Here is a 20972-nt window from a genome sequence, read left to right on the forward strand (position 1 = left end):
ACGGTGTTTTGGCAATGGCAATCTGCACTATGAATTGTGGGAACATCCACCCTATTCCTCAGATTTGGCTCCCTCTGACTTCTGTCTCTTTCCAAAACTAAAACTCTTCCTCGCTGGTCAGCATTTTTCTTCGAATCAAGAGATGATTGCAGCTGTAGAGGGGTATTTTGTAGATCTTACTGAGAACCACTACAGGGACGGGATAATGGCACTGGTGCATCACTGGAATAAATGTATTAGTCTTAAGGGAGATTATGTTAAAAAAAAAAAAAAATAATAATTTTGAAATTATCAATTCGTTTTTTCATTGTTAGGCCGAGAACTTTTCAGATCACCCTTGTACATAGTTTCAGCCAATAAAGAATACAACAAAGTGCAGTCTATCCTCATTTATTCAGCATACGAGTGGATACCTAGTAATAGTGTCCCAATGAAGATGAGATATTGGATTAGAAGCTGCAGTTAGTTCTTAGTATTCTCTATAAGCTGTGCATATGTTTGTTTCCATTCATATAACTTCAACCTTTAATAAGTGACTCCATTGAATAAATTAACTTTCTTTTATTCAGAAATATGTTTCAGCTTGAACACAAATGTTATTATTATTATTTTTAAATAAATATATATTACATGTGAAATTTCTCTTTTGTAAAAAGAAAAACTTGTTTAAGTTAAGGGATATTACATCCCTTATCTTTTCAAAAATATATTTAATAATTTTCATCCCGATTAAAAAAAAAAAAGACATCTCAGTTCCAGCTTTGATCTATCATCTTCACATGACCACTTTAAACTGTCAGTCTGACATATGTGCACCGTCTTTAAATTAAGTAGGCATGAGTTGAATGAAAATCATCTGTAGGGAGTTTTTATAAGTTCATAAACCTTAAAAATGCCATGATTTGTGGCTAAGGAATGGATTCATTTCTAAGCTTTTGGCATATGATTTCCTTGATTTCCCAGTCATGAAGTCATAATGCTAATTGACTATAAAACAGCTAAACTTAATCAGTCAACATCACATGTAGCAAATTCTCTATAATTTCTCTTTAATTCCTAATTAAATTAAATCTTCTCTCAACTGCATAGGAATCATTATTATTATAATGTACTTCATGTTCAGTCTACTACAATAGTCAAATATACACTCAGTGGACAAAACATTAGAGATAGGGGTGATGAGAAATTGACACTGGCATCCCCTATACAGAGGGATCTACCCAAACCAAACACAGGTGGTAAATAGGCAGACTTCGGAGCTTCCCAACAATGTATTGCAATCAACAAAGATGGGTAAATGTGGCGATCTTAGCAACTTTGATCATGGACGTATTATCTGTGCAAGACAGATGGTTTATTCTATTGCCCAAGTGGTAAGAACCCTAGGGTTCTTGAGGACAACCATATCAAGGGTCTATTGCAAGTATACCATCAACGTGACATTCCAATGGCCAACAAGCAAGTCCTGTCGACATAGATGGTCCAGGTTTGTACAGACCAACTGCAGGGCAACAGTGGCACAAATTATATCCAGTTTCAATGTCAGATGTCCAAGCAGCATGAGTGAGCAAATGGTACAGCTTGCCCTGTGTTCCATGGGGCTTCCACAGGAGCCATCATCTTAATTTTGTACCACTATTGACAGCTCGTCATCAGGCAGCCCTCCTCACCTGATGTCGGGAGCATCAAAACTGAACCTCTGCAGAGTGGAACAGAGTCATGTGGTCTGATGAATCCTGTTATCAGTTGTACTGAGCTGGCAGGAGGTGCAGGTGTAGTGTTGACAGCAAGAAGCCATGACTCCGTCATGCCAGGTCTGCTCTATTCAAGGAGGTGGCAGCTCTTTAATGGTTTGGGAAGCCTTCTCATGTGACACATTAGGTCCCTTAGTGTGTCTGGAGAAGTCCTCAAACACTGTGAGCTACCAGAATGTGCTGGCTGTCATCTACACACATTCATGGCCTTTGTGCATCCTGCAGAGCGAGACATAAGACCCATGTATCCTTGACTGATGTCTAAGGTGCAGTTATGGACAATGTTGCAACAGGCACAGCTGGAATTACCTCTTGAAACCTCCAGCATATGGTGGAGTCAATGCCTCAGATAGTACAGGCTTCTATTCTCACTAGTAGGTAGGTATCTAATGTTTTGTCCATTGAGTGTAGTATTTCATTATCCCTTCTTGGAATATTACAAATATATAAACATTGATTAATTAGCAATTAAATTCTATGAAGGGGTGTCTGGAAAGTTCTGATAACACCTAGAACAAAAATTAATTTATGTCTTCTTATATATCCTAAAAGAAAAAGAACAAATTATTTCAATTTGATGAAACATGCAGGTTGAAGGGTTTTAAGATATGTTCTTTCTTGTGGTTATATCTGTTGCTTTAATATAATTTTTGTTCTAGGTGTTTATCACAACTTTCCAAACCCCCTTGTATTTCTTTAGACTACTATTTATGCTCAGAAATTGTAATTTTTTATCTGTATAAGGAATTATTTTATAGCTGTAATTTCATACTCTGCATGAAGAATATCTTTTAAATTTCAACATGTCATTCCTTCAGAATTGAAATAAATTAAAGATGCCACGAAATTATATTCTTGGTTTAATCCTTTATCCAAGTGTAAGCGAACAATGTTTTGCACTTGAAGTATCTTAACGATTGGGCTACTTATATATACAGAGGCTAATGACTTCACATCAATTGCCTGAGTATCCCATAATGCAAAGCACACATCCTTTCAGACATATATTATGCTATGCATTATGGTAAGGGCCATTACCCACCCGTTTCGACATTTATTGAGGTCTCATTAGTGAGAGCTGGACCCAGAGGAGATACCAAGGTTGACGCACATGTATGGAGGGTTAACATTGTGTAGAAAAGCTTAGTTATTGATGGTTACTTATCTGTAATTTTTGCTGTTTAATTTACAACTCGCACACACACACACAAAGCTAAATATTTAATTTAGCTGTTAATATTTCACTGTTTTTATATTCAGAATCTTCAAAGCAGTTTGTCACAGTATATAAACAGTAACAATTGTATATTACTGGGAATGTATAAAATTATAATGGACAACACAAAGGACTGAACCTGGCACATTCTGTTGCTGGATAAAGAGAAGCTCACAGGTTTTTAGTCAATTTTAAAATGACTGTCACTCATATCATCAACCCCAACAGTTATAGTATGCTAAAAACACTAACATGCAAGGGGCCTAGGCTGTCTGTTTCTTGATGCTACTCTTATCACTGAGCTCACCTACCTTCATCACTCATTTTTAGCCAATGGATATAACCTCCCTCAAAAATATACAAAATACTGATTTCTCTCCCAATCCTTTCACTCTTACTAAGACACAAAACCACAATAAAATTGTTACTATCCCATATGCAGGGCACATCTGAAAAGATATCCAGAGTGCTTAATAAATATCAGCTCCACATCGTATTCAGATCATATATCAAAATAGCAACCTTCATCTTGTTCACTTAAGGCTCCATCCTTTATCACATGCAAAAGTGCATGAAGGTCCTGTACTTTTGAACTACACATACCGGTGACTGAATTAGAAACTTTTATGTAGATGTATGTAAACGTCACTTATGCATTGTATATATGAAATATTTGGCTGTGTGCATCACAATATATTCTAGGCAACTATTTAAGAATGCTGCTGGTCAGTAATTGTCATTAGTGTTGATCACAAAATGGGAAAAACAAAGGATCTTTTTGAGTTAAATAAAGGGCTTATTGTGGGTGCCTATATGTGGAGCCATGATTTTGAAAACAGTAGATCTGACTGGTTTCTCTGAGGAAATTGAAAATTGCATCTCCTCAGTCTGTCTTCTTATCTCACATTCCGAAGACCAGTTACCATCTTAGTGAATTTCCTTTTGATTTTTCTAATATCCTTATCACCATGAAAACTAGGTGACCAAATCTGTTCACAGTAATCTGTATAGGGCTGTAACCTGACCAAGTATGTTAATACAATGGAAAAATCATAACCACTTTATCTCAGCATATCAAGGTCCTCTCCATCATTTCTAACTTCTTCAATGTGAACTTCAGGTGCTTGTCACTATCACTCCCAGATCTCTCCTTTCTCCCACTTCCTTCAAATTTCCCCACTAAGGATGCAGTAATCCATAATTAGTAATCCTATTGTTGCTTCCCAACTTTCAGAAATTTTGCAACATTGAACTGAAAATAGATTCCATCAGGCTAGAACTTTAATTTCTAATGTTGTCCATTGCAATTGTAAAATGTTCCCACTAATAATGGATTGTTGTTGTTTGCATATTGTGACAAACTGTGCTCTGAAGATGCTTGAGTATAAAATCAGCAAAATATTAGCAGCTGAATAAATCCAATTTTCTTTTTTGAGTTTTTCTTTACATCTCTTTGTAGTCTATCATTTCTGAACTAGATTAAGTATATCATGAATTTGAATCCCATACAACAATGTGATTGATAAAAACCATTGGTCATATTGCCTCGGGAGATTTTCTGAGAATGTACTAAAATTGTAACCAGATGGTACCATTTTACGTGGACTGAATAAGGCTCATTCCATGTTGTTGACAAAACACATAAAATTACACTCTGAGAAATTGTCTGGCAAATTGGCAATTAGCTAATAAAATGCAATTACACAAAACCAGCATAGTCGTCATGAAGAGAAAAAGGGGAAGGTATTAAAGGAAAAGAACAAGGATAGGCATGTAAGTGAACTAAAACCACTTCCCTTGATTATGAACAATTAGTGTTTTTCTTTTTAAGTGCAAAAATTACAACTCTATTATTAAAGGGTTCTTTTTTTGCTAAGGATCTGTCTAGCATTAAACTTTGCCAGGATAATAGATGTCAGTTGCAAAAAATTTTGCAATAAACAAAAGGAGTCAAAAACAACTTAACTGAACAGAAATATGTGTAAATGTAAACAATATTGTACTGGAGAAGTCATGTATAATACCTTAATATTATGCATGACTTTCATCATTTAAGGCACACACTACCTCCAGATTCATCAGATACACAAATTAATAAAATGGTATAACATAGAATGAAAGCCAAAAGGCTATTTTTCTGTCAACCTTAATAATAATGAAGGGATACAAATCCTTTGATGTTTATCTGCCAGTAAGCGAAACTCTAAGAACTAGGACTAAGATCTATGAGTTTCATACTGAAAAACTATCGGCAAATCCAAGTGTAAGTAACCACTTGGTAGTACAACACCAAGGCAACTCATATCAAAGGTGGAGCAAGCTCCCTCACTATCCTTGATATTTTCTTATAATGTAAAAACACAGCCCCCTAGGGGATGTAAGGTCTGCCTACTCACTGATGAGATCTCAAAAAAGGTTGAAACCGGTCTGGCTAGTGACCTCTACTCATAATGTAATTACAGTATTACATCCCCTAGGGGCTGTGTTTTTACATTATGAGAAAATATCAAGGAGAGTGAGGGAGCTTGCTCCACCTTTGATACGAGTTGCCTTGGTGTTGTACTACCAAGTGGTTACTTACGCTTGGATTTGCCAATAGTTTTTTGGTATGAAACTCATAGATCTTAGTCCTAGTTCTTAGAGTTTCGCTTACTGGCAGATAAACATCAAAGGATTTGTATCCCCTTCATTATTAATAAAATGGTGTTTAATGAAAATTGTAAGCTCTGGTAGAGTAGGATGGCTCATCAAGCTGCTACTCTGGGAGAAGTCACAAGCCAGGTTCTGCCACACTACCAGAAACAAGTGGACGGCAATACACATGTTTGCACTGTATAGTGTTGTTAATCTGGTTTCATGATATTCAAACTTGCTCAGAACAAATTAAACCAGATTTGGCAAATTTTTCTGTATTGTTGTCAGCAACCATGATAATTGCATGACATTAATTTACTTATGAGACAGCCTTCCATGATTTGAATGCACTTATACCTAGATTGGCTCATAAGAAGTTGCAGCCAGCTGAATTGAAATTATGCTTTTTGAGCAACACTATTAATTTTTAAGAATATAATTATGGTACTTAAATATAAAGAGCCAATAGGTTTCATTTCGGCGATATAAACATTATTTAAATTAAGAGGATATTAAATCCCACATTGTTTTAAAACCAAATAAGAAACTCAAAGATTGGAATCAGAGAGTTTCATGCCGAATATAATATAATAAACTATAAAAGTATCGGCGATTACTAGCGTGAGCTAATGCAAGTAGTCCTAATATGTAGTACAAACTCGGGCAACTCGCAGCAAAGGTGGTAAAGTTCTGATCGCTATTCTTGGTATTTTCCATATTGTAAAAACACATTTCCTAGGAAATGTATGCTGTTATTACATTATGGTGGGAGGTCACTACCCAGACCAGTTTCAGCCTTTATTGAGGCTTCATCAGTGAGTAGCTAGACCAAATTAATACCAAAGGGTATAGCGAAAAGAACTTATATACTCTGCTATACGAGTTGTCAAAAAGATGCACTCATTAAGTTACTTAAATCTGGTCTGGGTAGTGACCTCCTACCATAATGTAATAACAGCATACATTTCCTAGGAAATGTGTTTTTACATTATGGAAAATGCCAAGAATAGCGAAAACTTCACCACCTTTGCTGCGAGTTGCCCGAGTTTGTACTACGTACTAGGACTACTTGCATTAGCTCACGCTAGTAATCTGCGATACTTTTATAGTTTATTATACTATATTCGGCATGAAACTCTCTGATTCCAATCTATGAGTTTCTTATTCGGTTTTAAAACAATGTGGGATTTAATATCCCCTTAATTTAAATATAATTATGGTATTTAAAATAAATTGATGAATGTGCTATTATAGTGTGCACTTACATATAGACCAATAATTGGAATAGAACATAGCTGTTGGAATATCCCCTCTCTTCTTGTATTAATTGGCATAATGTATCAGTTGTCATCCAAGTGTAGTTTCATATTATTAATTTTATAGTGTTACTTTTAATGTTTTTTTAAATATTTTAAACTCTGGTGTTTTTTATTCAATATGCACATATAGCATATATTTTCTGTATTTACATGTTGATTTCATATATTATTTAATTCATTGTGTTATATTTAATCTGTTACCTATATATATATATATATATATATATATATCTGTTTATCATCCAAGTATTTTCTACATCCAAATGGTGTTAGATATTATATTGTGTGTTGGAGCTTGCCATTTTATACTCATCATAATGTGTAGGCACCATAACAAAGACCATTATATTTTATAGTTTCTTATAATTAGAAATTTAGTACTAACTAACTAAGTCAGTAAGGCATTTATAATATTAATAACAGAAGAAATTACTACCACAAAGAATGCAATGCTGTATGTGTTTTTGCCACTCACACAGAGAAATGGAATATTTTGTGCTCTATTTATATGTGGAAAATTGGATCACAATATGAAAATTCTCCTGCATCTTATAATAAATCTCAAAGCATTTTTCTGTTGAGGGGTAACATCAACATCTGTGTGCATACACAGAAGAGAACTTTCACATAGCTTATCAGTTTCAACCTGTTTCTGCAAGATTCTTTATAAAATTGCACATAAATTAACTTGATTATGAGTGCAGTAAATATTATGGATGCCATTATTTGCATGCTATTACTTTTGTGTTGCACTCTTATCAGGGAGTGCAGTGCACCAGTAGTGGTACATTACACATTTCAGGGTATATTGCACTTCAGAAAACAAGATACAGGTTCTCTCATTTCTTATTGGTATCTTTGAATGGAAACATGTTAAACTTGTTCCTTAATTCTGCATTTCATTCCTGGAATTATAGGTGTTTGCGTTGCCTTTTTGACTGTGTTCAGCATGTGAAACTGTGGAAAGTAATGAAAAGAATGGGTTTTCCTCAACACACTATCATGCTCTTGCTCCCTGTGCAAGCCAACTTGTATAGGGAGCAAGAAGCCATAATAAGAAAAGGTGTTGGATTGACTGATTGGCTTCAGGTGGGAAAAGGAGTTAGGCAATGATGTTTACTTTCTCCTCACTTGTTTAGTATATATGCAGAGGATATCATGTGTGAAGCAGTGGATAAGCCCAAGACAGGAATTAGGATAGGTGGTAGATTGATCAGTAATCTGAAGTATGCTGATGATACTGTACTCTTCTGTAATGACAAGGAAGAACTAAGACAAATTCTTGATAAAGTTAACAAGATCAGTAATAACAGAGGACTTCAACACAATCCTAGCAAGACGAGGATTATGGTTTCAAAAGAAATACAAGCAGGGAAGCTCTTGAGAAACAAGTGTATCTTAATTGAGAAAGAATTGAGGTCAGCAAGTTTGAGTACCTGGGCTCCATTATTAATGTGAAGAATTGCTTTTCAGAAGTATAATATTAGGACTAAAACAACAGTCAGAGACTTGTCTAAAGTCTGGAAGGATGGATCTATCTCCATGGGAACAAAGTTGAGGATTTTGGATGCAGTTGTTTTTCCAACAGCGACTTATGGAAGTGAGACTTGGAACCTAAAGAAGTCGGATAATAAACGAATAGCTGCTTTTGAGTTATGGTGTTATGGAAAGCTGTGGAGGATATCATATACTGAAAGGCATACAAATGAATGGGTGTTAGAAAAGATCAATAGAACTTTAAGGCTCCTTAAGGATATTGACAGAAGAAAGTTAAAATATTTTCGACACATTGAAAGGATGGAAGGAGAACGTCTCAGAACAGTAATAGAAGGTAAAGTTTCTGGGAAAAGGAAAGAGTAGACCGTCAATGAAATGGATGGATGGATGGTGTGTGTGTGTGTGTGTAGTGACTGGTCTTCAAAGAGTTGAAGCCTCCAGAAAAGCGTACAACAGGACTACATTGCGAGGCCTGGTGTGGCGTATCATTGAACGTCGGAGTGACCATACAGCATCTGTGGATGTCCAGTGAACATATGATGTGTTGCCTTAAGCTAATAATGCAGTGATACAATTGAATATCATTAAACCACCAGCTGCCAAAGAGAAAAGAAAGAGTGCATAATAGTATCTGTATTTACATAACTCATAGGATGTATAAATAATGTAGACTAAAATGCATGCATATTTTTTATACGTCTTTACGTTTCTGATTTCATTTGCAAAAAATGCAGATTTACGTTGATAACTCATATATAATTATTAATCTTTTCCTTTAAAAAGTTGTATCTTGTATAAATGGCAGTCAAATATCTGGTTCTTGCAGAAACCATTTTTGCCTAACTTCTATCTGTCATTGGCTTCACATCTCTCTCTCTCTCTCTCACTCACCTATCCATCATTGTAAATCACCTAAAGACAAGCTGGTCTTCTTGTATTATACGTATTTCTCCTCTAACGTCTGCATACACAACTAAGGTCAGATCCTTCCTGTATCTCTTGGTTTTTCACCAGAATCAAAAGACTTTTGAACAAAAATGTAAAAATCTCCTGATAGTATCTCCCCTCTGCCAATTCTTAAAAGTTGTGTTCTGGAACTATATCCCTTCTATATTGGCTCAACAGAATTTCGTACTCAGCTGGCATGTACTCTGTCTACAGAATGAAAACAAAGTAGTTTTAAGGCTTATATATCTGCAAGACATGTTTTGTTTCTTTAATGGAAGAAGAAGATACAAGTTTAAAATTTAAAAAACACAAAAAATGTAATTTTAACTAGCATCAACAGGATTGATATCTATTCCTGGAGACCATCATCTGTTATTTCCACAAGTCAGATTGGAGATCTGAAGGTAAGGCAGTGAGCTATAGATGTAGAAATATCTTGATATTATAGGAAGATACATGTTAATTATGATTTTTTTTTTTTTTATATTATTTGAAAATAACATTTTCTCTTCTGAAGTATGGAGGAGTGATGTGGGAAAGCACAAGTAACCATGGGAGAGGAGTAGATCTTAATGAGCACCAGAGATGGTGCTCATTTTTCTTAAGCTGTGTGTTCATGAAAGTCATGTAGTGACTTCATCTCCAAACTGGTGATCAATACTCTGTAATAGGAAAGACCAGAGTCGAGGCATTACAACCCTAGGTTGTGCCTGTCAGCTTGTTTATGATGGTTGTTCCTGGCAAATATCTTTAACTTAGTTTTTCCCAAATGTTTTTAGTATGTTAGACTACAGTCAAATGTGACAGCAAGGTTCACTTTCATGGATTAGAGTCCCGTCGAAGAAGTTTATTTTTAGTTTTCTATGAGCCTGATGGTTATTAAGGTGGAAAGCAGAAACAACAATTTTGCTGAGATTAGCAGATAGTCCCCAGCATTCAAAGTAATTTTGTAGCGACCTCAGATCTTCACTCAGTGTTTCCTCAAGGCCTTTGATGGCACTGTACTGTCCTGGGTGGTTGTAGCTATGTCATCAGCATAGATAAACTTTCGACTAGCTGTTGGAGGGATATCTAGTGTACAGGTTGAATAGCGCTGAGGCGAGGACAGCTCCTTGTGACAATCCATCCATCCTGCAGGATAAATGTTCTGCTCTTTTTGTGAATTCTGATGAACCTTTATTTTCCTATTGGAGAGCATTTGTTCTAGTTATTTTAGAGTTTTTTTGCAGTTGATTATTATAACTGTTTTACACAGTAAACCTTTCTTCCATACAGTATCATAAGCTGATGTTGATATTATTATTAACATTTGACTGCCATGGAGTCAGAGACTCATCGTGGGAGGTACTCACTATTGTATACAATGCTCATCCAACCACTTCTTATATTGATTCAATGTGTCCACACACACACACACACACACACACACACACACACACACACACACACACACACACACACACTATCTCTCTCTCTCTCTCTCTCAGGCAATGCATTCCATTCAACAACCACCCTCCATGCAAAAGAACCTGCTTCTCACTTCTTTGCTCACACTTTCCTTATACAGTTTCTAGCAGTGGCCTCTTGTTCTACTCCCATTCTATAAAAAAAAAATCTCTTCCATGTCTACCTGACAACCCCTCACCAGCTTATATGTCTCAATCATATTCCTCCTATTCACGAGGCTCTGCAACTTACATTCTTTCAATCTGTCCTCGTACTCCACATTCCAAAGACCACTGACTACCTTTGTGAATCTTCTTTGTACCCTTTCCAACATTTCCTCGTCACCATGAAAACCCAGCAACCAAATCTATGCACAATAATCCATATGAGTCCTGATCAAGGCCTTATAAAATGGAATCATAACCTCTATTTCTGCATGTCATTATTTGATGTGATGTCTTCACAACTTGTGCAACATGGCCCCTAAATTTCAGGTCCTTGTCCACCATCACTCCTAGATATCTCATCTCCTCTACTTCTGTTAAAGTTTCCCCACCAAGTGTATACTTTGCATCCCATCGTTGCTTACTAAATCTTAAAACCTTACACTTTGTGACTTTGAACTGATGTTCCACTTACCTGCCCATTCATGCAATCTATTCAAGTCCTCTTGTAAAGCCATAACATCTACTTAACTCTGCATTGCTCTCCCCAGTTTTGCATCATCCGCAAACAGCTGGATATCACTAGTTAAACCCAACCCAATATCATTAACATGCAAATTGAACAACAATGGCCCCAAAATTGACCTCTGCAGCATACCACTGGTGACCTTTCTCTTTCAAGATACTGCACCCCCATATACAACTTTCTGATACCTATCTGACAGCCAGTCACTGATCCAACACAGAAGTCTGTTATCCATTCCTATCTGTTTCAATTTATTTAAGAGCTTGTCATGTGGCTGTCTATCAAAAGCCTTTGCAAAATCCAAGTACACTACTGTATATGCATCTCCCTTAACCAAGGTATTTGTCACCTTGTTATAGTACATAAGTAATTTAGTGAAACATGATCTCCTTCTAACAAGCCCATGCAGATAACGACAGAGAATACTGCTGCTATCAACCCATTTCTGTATCCTACTTCTCACCAATCTCTAGTCCTTAACTACAACTCCAGATATATCTGGCCTATAATTTATCACTGCCTTTATGCAGTGGAACAATTTTACCCTCCCTCCACTCCCTTGGAACCTGTGCTGTTGCAAAACTCTTATTAAAGAGGCATGCCAATGCTACTGCCAGTTCCCTGAACATTCCCTTAAGATGTGTGGTGATTTGTCATCAAATGCTATCGACTTATTAACATCAAGGTTATTTATTTCCTCAAATACCTCCTGCTCACTCACAATTAAGCTGTCATCTACACTTAAGTTCCTCGTGATTCCACCCTGATCAGGATGAAACACCCTTATAAATTGATCACTGAATACCTCAACAATTCTTCTGCAGCATTTTACCACGTTCATTACTTAACTTCATCTTTCCATTATCATTCTTCCTTCTACTTGCCACATATCTTTAAAAAAAAAAAAAAAAAAAAAAAAAAAAAAAAAAAAAAAACCTCTCTAGGGTTTTTCTTAGCATGATTTGCCAATTTCTGCTCATACTCTACTTTTGTTTTCCTTACTAACTGAGTCACTCATGAAGACTCTTCATGAGAGTTATCTCCATGAAGACTACCTATTTTTAAAGCCTTCCGGTATCCATCTTTTATATGGGTTTTGAGAGCTAGTACCTGTTTGTACCAGCATCTCCCAGGTCTAAACCCAACCTGTTCACTGGGTAAATGGCTTCTATTTTTGGAAAAATCCTAGAGAGGACAATCCTTTCAAAAAGTTTGTAAGGAGTGCAGAGTAATGCTATAGGGTAGTAGTTATTATGGTCATCAGTTGAGTTTTGGCAAAGGCTGTTATCTTTGATTCAAGCCAAAGTTTTGGCAGATATTCATTCTTGATTATTAGTTATCATTTTTTAATGCTAACTATGATATCCTGGAAACTACAAGAAATGAGCATACAGTATTCTGACTGTTGATTACCGATATCTCTCATCATGCTCTGGTTCATCGGGTTATATCAACACTCATGCCACTTTTTTTTTCTTCATATGAGAGGTTAATATTTCATTCATTAATCTGTTTTTAAGCAGTTGATTTACTTAGGCTTTTCTCATGATAATGTCTTCAGATGTTTTTTCACATCATAAGAAGATTTAAAACAGTTTTAGCATTTTTAGGTAGTTTGACTGTCAACATGGAATTTTATTTATAAAATTATATAACAAAAGATTTCTGAATAATCAAATATAATTGTTTTGGTTAAAAAAAAAAAAGATTTTACAATTTTGTTTTTATAGTAATATCTTCTTTTTAGCTTTTATCTGTCAGAGATTCTTCTTGCTTTGGAGCATCTTCACAAGGAGGGTATTATCTATAGAGACCTCAAGCCAGAAAACATTCTCTTAGATGCCCAAGGTAATTGTTTACTTTAAAGTTATTAATTCCGCCTATATTATTAGTAATGAAAATGTTAAGTAATAAGTAATAAATTCATGTGTAATTAGTCTTTTTCTTTCACTGGGCAAGAAAAAAAAACATTAAAATTTGAGAGTACATTTACCTTAGTTGCATATCTTTAGTATTTTGTCAGAAAGACATCAGAAGGATCCTGAATAGCTTGGATTGGATACCAACAGGTTTTCTGGTCCTTACAGTATTCCCCCCCCCCCATAAAAATGTGCTGAAAAATTGTCCAAAATTAATATCTGTATTATATCATATTTATGTATCTAGTATCTACCTTATAGCATGGAAACAAACCTATATTCACCCCATTTCAATGAAAGCACAAATAAAATGCAGCAATCATCCCATTGTACTTCAGTATTGAAAATAAAAAGGGGAAAGTTATGAAGAGTCAATATACTTCCATCTGGAAGCCCACCAGTTATTAGTGACCATTAATATAGAGTCTGTCACTCTCGATCCATTTATTGGACATAAAGCTGTGTAAAGATTTGGCATAAACCTTGTCTAGACATTTTAATTAACATTTGATGAGGTTAGGAACAAAGGTGGCCTACTTACTAAATTACCATCTTACGGATATCTGCTTTTGAGATGTGGTGTTACAAAAGCCTGTTGAGGATATCATATACTGAAAGGCGTACAAATGAATGGATGTTAGAAAAGATCAGTAAAACTTTAAGGCTCCTTAAGGATATTGACAGAAGAAAGTTAAAATATTTTGGACACATAGAAAGGATGGAAGGGGGGGAATTCTCAGAACAGTAATAAAAGTTAATGTTCCTGGAAAAAGAGGTAAGTCGAATAGTTGCGTAGTAATAGTGACATTTTTCTCTCATATTCTCTTCTATCTTGAATGACCACAGTCTTCCCTTTGTCAGCTTTCATAATAATTAGGTTCTTGTTATTTTTTAGCGATTTCAGTGCTTTTTGTTCAGCGTACGATAGGTTCGGCCGAGGAGGCTTGTCGCTAAAAAGAATTTTTGCACACTCAAATCTTGTCTTGTTGGCTGTTTTTTGGGGTAAGGATTGAATACTTCAGCTAAGAGGAAGGTAAAGCAGAAGTGGGATAAGTCAAGAATGGAAGAGGACAGAGGTGTACAGAGAGAGAAAGCAAGGAGCCAAGAGAGTTGTGGCACAGGCGAAGGCCATGGCATATCAAGATCTGTATGATCAATCAGAGAAAAATTTACCAACTAGCGAAATGTAGAAATAAAGCAGCAAAGGACATCTTACATGTGAGGCAGATCAAAGATGCTGAAGGAAGAGTATTATGGAAGGATGCAGACATAAGAAACAGATGGAAAATATACTTTGAGGGACTTTTGAATGAGGAAAATGCAAGGACTCGCAGAGAAGATGGACAGCCTTCTGAGGGGATGGTGCAGAACATCAGTAAAATGGAAGTGACTGAGGTCATGAAGAGGATGAGGAATCGAAAGTCGGTGGGACCCGACAGGATTCCAGTGGAGGCATGGAAGGCACTGGAGGAAGAGGGAATTGACCTGCTGTGGGACCTGGTCATGAAAGTTTGCCAACAGGAAAATATACCCAAGGAATGAAGGGAGAGTACTCTTGTCCCCATCTACAAGGGTAAAGGGGATGCACAAGACTGTAAAAATTACAGAGGAATAAAGTTGATGTCCCACACAATGAAAATCCTAGAAAGGGTTCTTGATGGAAGATTGAGGAAGGAGGTGGAGATTGCAAGGGAACAATTTGGCTTCATGCCTGGTAGATCAACAACAGATGCTATCTTTGGGTTACGGCAGATGATGGAAAAGTTTCGAGAGAAACAATGGGAGCTACATCTGGCATTTATTGATCTGGAGAAAGCATACGATAGAGTGCCAAGGCAAGAAGTCTGGAGGTCTCTGAGGGAGAAGAAGATTTCGGAAAAATATGTCAGGTTGGTGCGGGAGATGTACAGAAATGTGAAGACAAGTGTTCGGACCTGTCTGGGACAGGCAGAAAGTTTTCAAGTAACAGTTGGCTTGCATGAAGGGTCAGCATTAAGTCCGTTTCTGTTTAACATTGTGATGGAGGAGGTGAGAGAAGATGTGCCTTGGACAATGTTGTATGCAGATGACATCTTGCTGTGTGCAGATTCAAGAGAAGAAGCGGGAACTAAACTGGAAACATGGAGAAAAGTACTGGAAGAGAGAGGTATGAGACTGAGCAGAAGTAAGACAGAGTATATGTATTGCACAATGGGCGGTGGCCAGGAGGCAGACCTGGAGCTGGAAGGAAATGTCATCAGGAAGGTGAGGGACTTTAGATACTTAGGTTCAACAGTGGAAGAAGAAGATGGAGGAGCTGAGAAGGAAGTGGGATGCAGGATACCAGAGGGTTGGAGGAACTGGAGGGGGATGGCTGGAGTGTTATGCGATAAGAGGGTGCTGATCAATCTGAAAAGCAAAATCTATAGGACAGTAGTGAGGCCAGCTATGACGTATGCTATAGAAACTGTGGCCCTGAGGAAAAATAACATCAGCAGGATGGAAGTAGCAGAGATGAGAATGCTTAGGTGGATGTGCAGTGTGACCAGAAAGGATTGTCTGAGAAATGACTATGTGAGGGGAACAGTGAAAGTTACGAACTTTGGAGCGAAGATACAGGAGGCAAGTTTGAGATGGTTTGATCATATGATAAGGAGGGAGGACGAATATGTGGGAAGAAGGATCATACAGATGTGCAAGGAAGGAGGAAGCGTGGGCAGCCAAAGAAGAGATGGAGGGAGCTGGTAGAAGATGACTTGAGGATGAAGAACTTGGATGTGGTGACAGCCCAAGACAGGAGGATGAGGAGGAGACTCATCATCAACAGTCACCCCCACTTAAGTGGGAGAAGCTGCGGAAGAAGAAGATTGAATACTTCTGTCTATGCTATGGAAAAAATCTATTATGGGTACCTTATTCAGAGCAATGATAAAATTATGACCTTTTGACAGAACAAAATGTTTGCTGTCTGTTAGCGCGTGGCCAGACACATTGATCACTACTCTATCTGTATCACTGACAATATTGCTAGATTTGGGGTGGCTCACCAGTGAATCCAATTTGCGTTTTAATCTATCACGGGAAGCATTAAAACCTTTCGATATGACGTCGATGAAATGTGTGAAATGGTGTTGAAATATTCAGTCTCTAATACTGATTAAAAAAAAAAAAATTTTAAATATTTTTTTATTATTTTTTATTTATTTTTTTAAAATAAATTTAGGAAATTTAACCTTAGCTACTTAGGTGGCGCTTTGTGAATATAACAGTTACTGTTTAATTAGCCTTTGTACCTGAGAAATGACTGTGAGGGGAACAGTGAAAGTTACGAACTTAGGAGCGAAGATACAGGAGGCAAGTTTGAGATGGTTTGGTCATATGATAAGGAGGGAGGACGAATATGTGGGAAGAAGGGTCATACAGATGTGCAAGGAAGGAGGAAGCGTGGGCGGCCAAAGAAGAGATGGAGGGAGCTGGTAGAAGAGGACTTGAGGATGAAAAGGGTCAAGGGGTGCTTAAGGGTCAAAGCTGTATAACTAAGAGGAGACCTCCAAATAGCCTTTAAAGGAATGCGGAGAACCGACCAGGGCTTCTGACCTAATGTCCAATCCTCACCTTCTCGTGGTGCACCCTGTTGGGTATCTACTTTGATACTGAACGAACGAGGATAGGCTGGCAATTTGGGATTTAGCCGACCAAATTGTATTCTTATTGGTTAAACCAAAATAAAAAATGATGGTACAACATGACAAAATTTCATGCCGGCTGGGGCGTCGCCCGGTTAAACAAGGCCCCCGTTGTTTTCGCCAGGGAACCAGGGCGAACAGCGAAAAGTCAGCTACTGGAACAAATCTGAAAACAAACCCCAACTCAACATCACCAGAGTTAAAGATCGGTACTATCAACGTAAGAAGCCTGAATGGCAAAGAAATGGAGCTAGCTGAGGAATTAGATAAGTACCAGATCGACATAATAGGGGTGACTGAAACAAAAAAGACCAAAACTGGTGAGATCTTTCTGAGCAATAAATACAAAATGTTATATTCAGGCAATGACAATCAAGGAAAAGAATGAGTAGCCATAGTATTCAACACAAAATACGAGGCTAATCTTCTTGAATGGCAGTCAGTCTCAAGTAGAGTAATGTGGGCAAATATGAGAATGGGGAACTGGACAATGAGACTTATTTGTGCCTATGGTCCCACAGAAGGTTCTACTAAGGTAGAAGTGGAGGAATTTTTTGAGGCTTTAGAAAAAGCAACTGACACGATGAAAAAGGAAACGTTGGTCCTTGTTGGGGATCTAAATAGTAGAGTAGGAAATAATTGTGAGACATACAAAAATATTTTGGGAAAATTTGGAGAAAAGAGCAAAGCTAATAATAATGGCAAATATCTGTTGGATTTCTGCTAAGGACATGGACTGGTTATTACTAACACCATGTTCCAACATAAAAATGTGCACAAATTCACATGGAGAGAAGAGGCTAGGAATAAGAAAAGTCTCATTGACTATGTTATTGTTGATAGTGATGTTTTCTCCCTGGTGCAGGACACCAGAGTGTACAGAGGATTTGAAATTGGAAGTGATCACTATTTAGTCTTGAGCAGGATAAAATTGAATTTCATATTGAAAAGAATAACATGTAAGAAAGTTTTAAAGCGAATAAAAGTTGAGCAGCTCTCAGATGTGAACTGTAGACTAAAATACAGAAATATTATTGAAAAGAAAATGAAAGAGTTTGAGAACAGGAATCAAACCTTGGAGATTCAGTGGCAAACTCTGAAGGAAACATTGATTGATTCTGCCAGAGAGGCATGTTGGTGAGGTTGTGTGCAAGGATAAACAAATCAGAACTCCCTGGTGGACACAGGAAGTTAAAGAGGCAGTGAAGGAAAAGAAGAAAGCATATCAAAAGTTCCTGGCAAATAAGTCAGCTTTTACTCTTACAGAATACAGAGACAAATGTAAGAAAGCTAAACAGTGTGTAAAACTAGCTAAACAAAAGTCATGGGAGGACTTTGGCAAGAATATAGAAAATAAATATCAAGAAGGTGGCAAAATATTCTGGAGGTTGTTGAAGAAGCTTAGGAATGGAGGAAAGAGTGCTGTAAAAGGAATTAGAGATGATAAAGGTGAAATGAAAACAGGAGAAAAAGATATCATTGAAGTATGGAGTAATTACTTTGAAAAACTGCTAAATGAAACAAGCAGTGATGACAGCACAGTGATAAAAAACACTGACCAGGCATGCAGTCAGGAATACATATCCATACTTGAAGTAGAAAAAGCCATCAAAGGCTTGAAATGTGGAAAGACAGCTGGAGTAGATGATATTCGACCAGAAATACTGAAGTATGGTGGTATAAAAGTCTTACAGTGACTGCACTGCATAGTTCAGAAAGCCTGGACAGAGGGACGAATTCCCAATGATTGGAGTAGAGCTCTCATAGTACCCAGATATAAAAAGGGAAATAAAACTGAATGTGAGAATTACAGAGGTATATCCCTACTGAGTGTTCCTGGTAAGATCTATGCAAGTATACTTGAGAAACATTTGAGAAGAATTGTGGAAGAAAAGCTTGGTGAAGAACAAGCTGGATTCAGGCCAAACAGAGGCTGTCAGGATCAGATCTTCACTTTACGACAAATAGTCGAGAAAGCATGGGAATATAACAAAGATCTGTATTTAAGTTTTGTCGATTTGGAAAAGGCATATGACAAGGTGCCAAGAGAGAAGCTATTCAATACGCTGCAGTTATATGGTGTCAATGGGGCATTATATCAAGCAATACTTAGTCTTTATTTGAGTTGTAAGTCAGCAGTTAGAATTGAAGGAAGTACAGGAAGATGGTTTAATGTTAAATCTGGTGTGAGACAAGGATGTACATTATCCCCTCTGTTATTCATTATCTATATGGATCACATTATGAAGGAATGTGGTATTAAACCTGATATCAAAATTGGAGATGTTAATGTCAGCTCTTTGCTTTATGCGGATGATGTTATACTTCTAAATAAATCCGCTACAAGTCTGCAAGATTCTCTGACTAAATTGAATAGCTGTTGTAATAGATATGGTATGAAGGTCAGCAATAAAAAGACAAAGACAATGAAAATAGGCAGAATCATTGAAAATGTCAACTGTGTTGTGAATGGAGAACCTGTGGAACAAGTAAAACATTTCAGCTACTTAGGCACAATTTTTACTGAAGATGGTAAACTAAATATAGAAATAGACAACAGAATCAGCAGAGCTGGTATTGTAGGAAGTCAATTGAATAAATTCATAGGGAATAAGAAAGAAATTAGTCGGAACACTAAATTAGCTGTATACAAGACCGTGTTCAAACCAGTTTTAACTTATGGATCTGAGAGCTGGGTCAGAAGTAAAACACTTGACCAAAGAGTAGAGACCACAGATATGAGAGTCCTGAGAAAGATTAGAGGCGTGAACAGATGGCATCAATGGCAATATCATATTAAAAATGAGGATATTAGGAAAGAACTTGACATTTTCAGCATCCAGGAATGCGTTAGCAGAGCTAATCTCAGGTGGTATGGTCACTTAAACAGAATGGGTGAGGAAAGATTAGCAAAACAAGTGTTCTCTGCCAGGTTGGCAGGAAAACGACCCAGAGGAAGACCAAGATATAGGTGGATTGATACGGTACAAAGTGCCTTAGAAGATAGAAATATAAGATCTGATAATGTTGGAGTCTTGACAAGTAACAGATTGATTTGGAGGAAAATTGTAGATAGGAAGTTAGTAATGATGTAATTTTTTCATGTAGTACTGTCATATCCTGTACACCCCTTGAGGGTACATGGCAGGAATTTGATGATGATGATGACCTGTACTGATGATGCCTGTGATACTCAGGCAAAAATTCTACGAATAAAGAATAATTTACGTGAATTAATTCCGTTATTATATTAGTAAGTAACAATAAGAATAACATGAACAGTTGGCAGGTCAGACATGTTGGGTAGTTCTAAATGTTTTTGTTAGGACTTAGTGGTACAGTCGGTTCTGATTTTACCTCTTGCTCTTAACAATTCTAACTTCTCAGATACTGCAGAAATTAAACAGAAAAAAATGCAATATTTGCAGATTTTAAACTGACCCTCATAAAGTGAAATTTTTAAAATCTTCAGTGACTAAAATGGAATGTGAATCATGCAATGACGAACTTCCCAGATTGAAAGGAAGACACTTTCCAACACTCATTCCTTCTGCTTCTCAGAAAAATCTCACATGGTGTGTCTAAACATCTCATTTGAAGAGAAGAAAAATAGAGAGGAAGAGAGAAGTGTGTGTAATAAATGTTTGGTACCCTATGTATCCACCTCCATTTTGAAAAATATCATATAATTGCCTAAATTTAGCAAGAATGATGGAGGTGATACAGAATGTTCAATAATATATAAAATTACTGAGCAAGATTTTCAAAGATTTTTAATAAAACATAATTTATGTATAGCAATTTTGGTTAAATTTCACCTGGAAAAAAAAACATTCTTCCAAATGAGATTGTTATATTATATATTCCTCTTTGAACTGTAACTT

General features: G+C 36.8%; 1 protein-coding gene across 3 annotated transcripts in view; it reads left to right on the forward strand.

The window, feature by feature from the left end:
- S6k (Ribosomal protein S6 kinase) overlaps positions 1-20972 on the forward strand; it is a 366025-nt gene that overhangs the window by 162032 nt on the left and 183021 nt on the right. For all 3 annotated transcript variants that reach the window (XM_090400916.1, XM_090400917.1, XM_090400918.1), the window contains exon 7: positions 13252-13352. In XM_090400916.1, the coding sequence (XP_090257042.1) occupies positions 13252-13352 (101 nt within the window). The remainder of the gene's footprint in view (positions 1-13251; positions 13353-20972) is intronic.

The sequence above is a fragment of the Typopeltis vanoorti genome, chromosome 11, assembly GCF_054136105.1.
Source record: "Typopeltis vanoorti isolate ZY-2024b chromosome 11, IOZ_Tvanoo_1.0, whole genome shotgun sequence".
Taxonomy (NCBI): domain Eukaryota; kingdom Metazoa; phylum Arthropoda; class Arachnida; order Uropygi; family Thelyphonidae; genus Typopeltis; species Typopeltis vanoorti.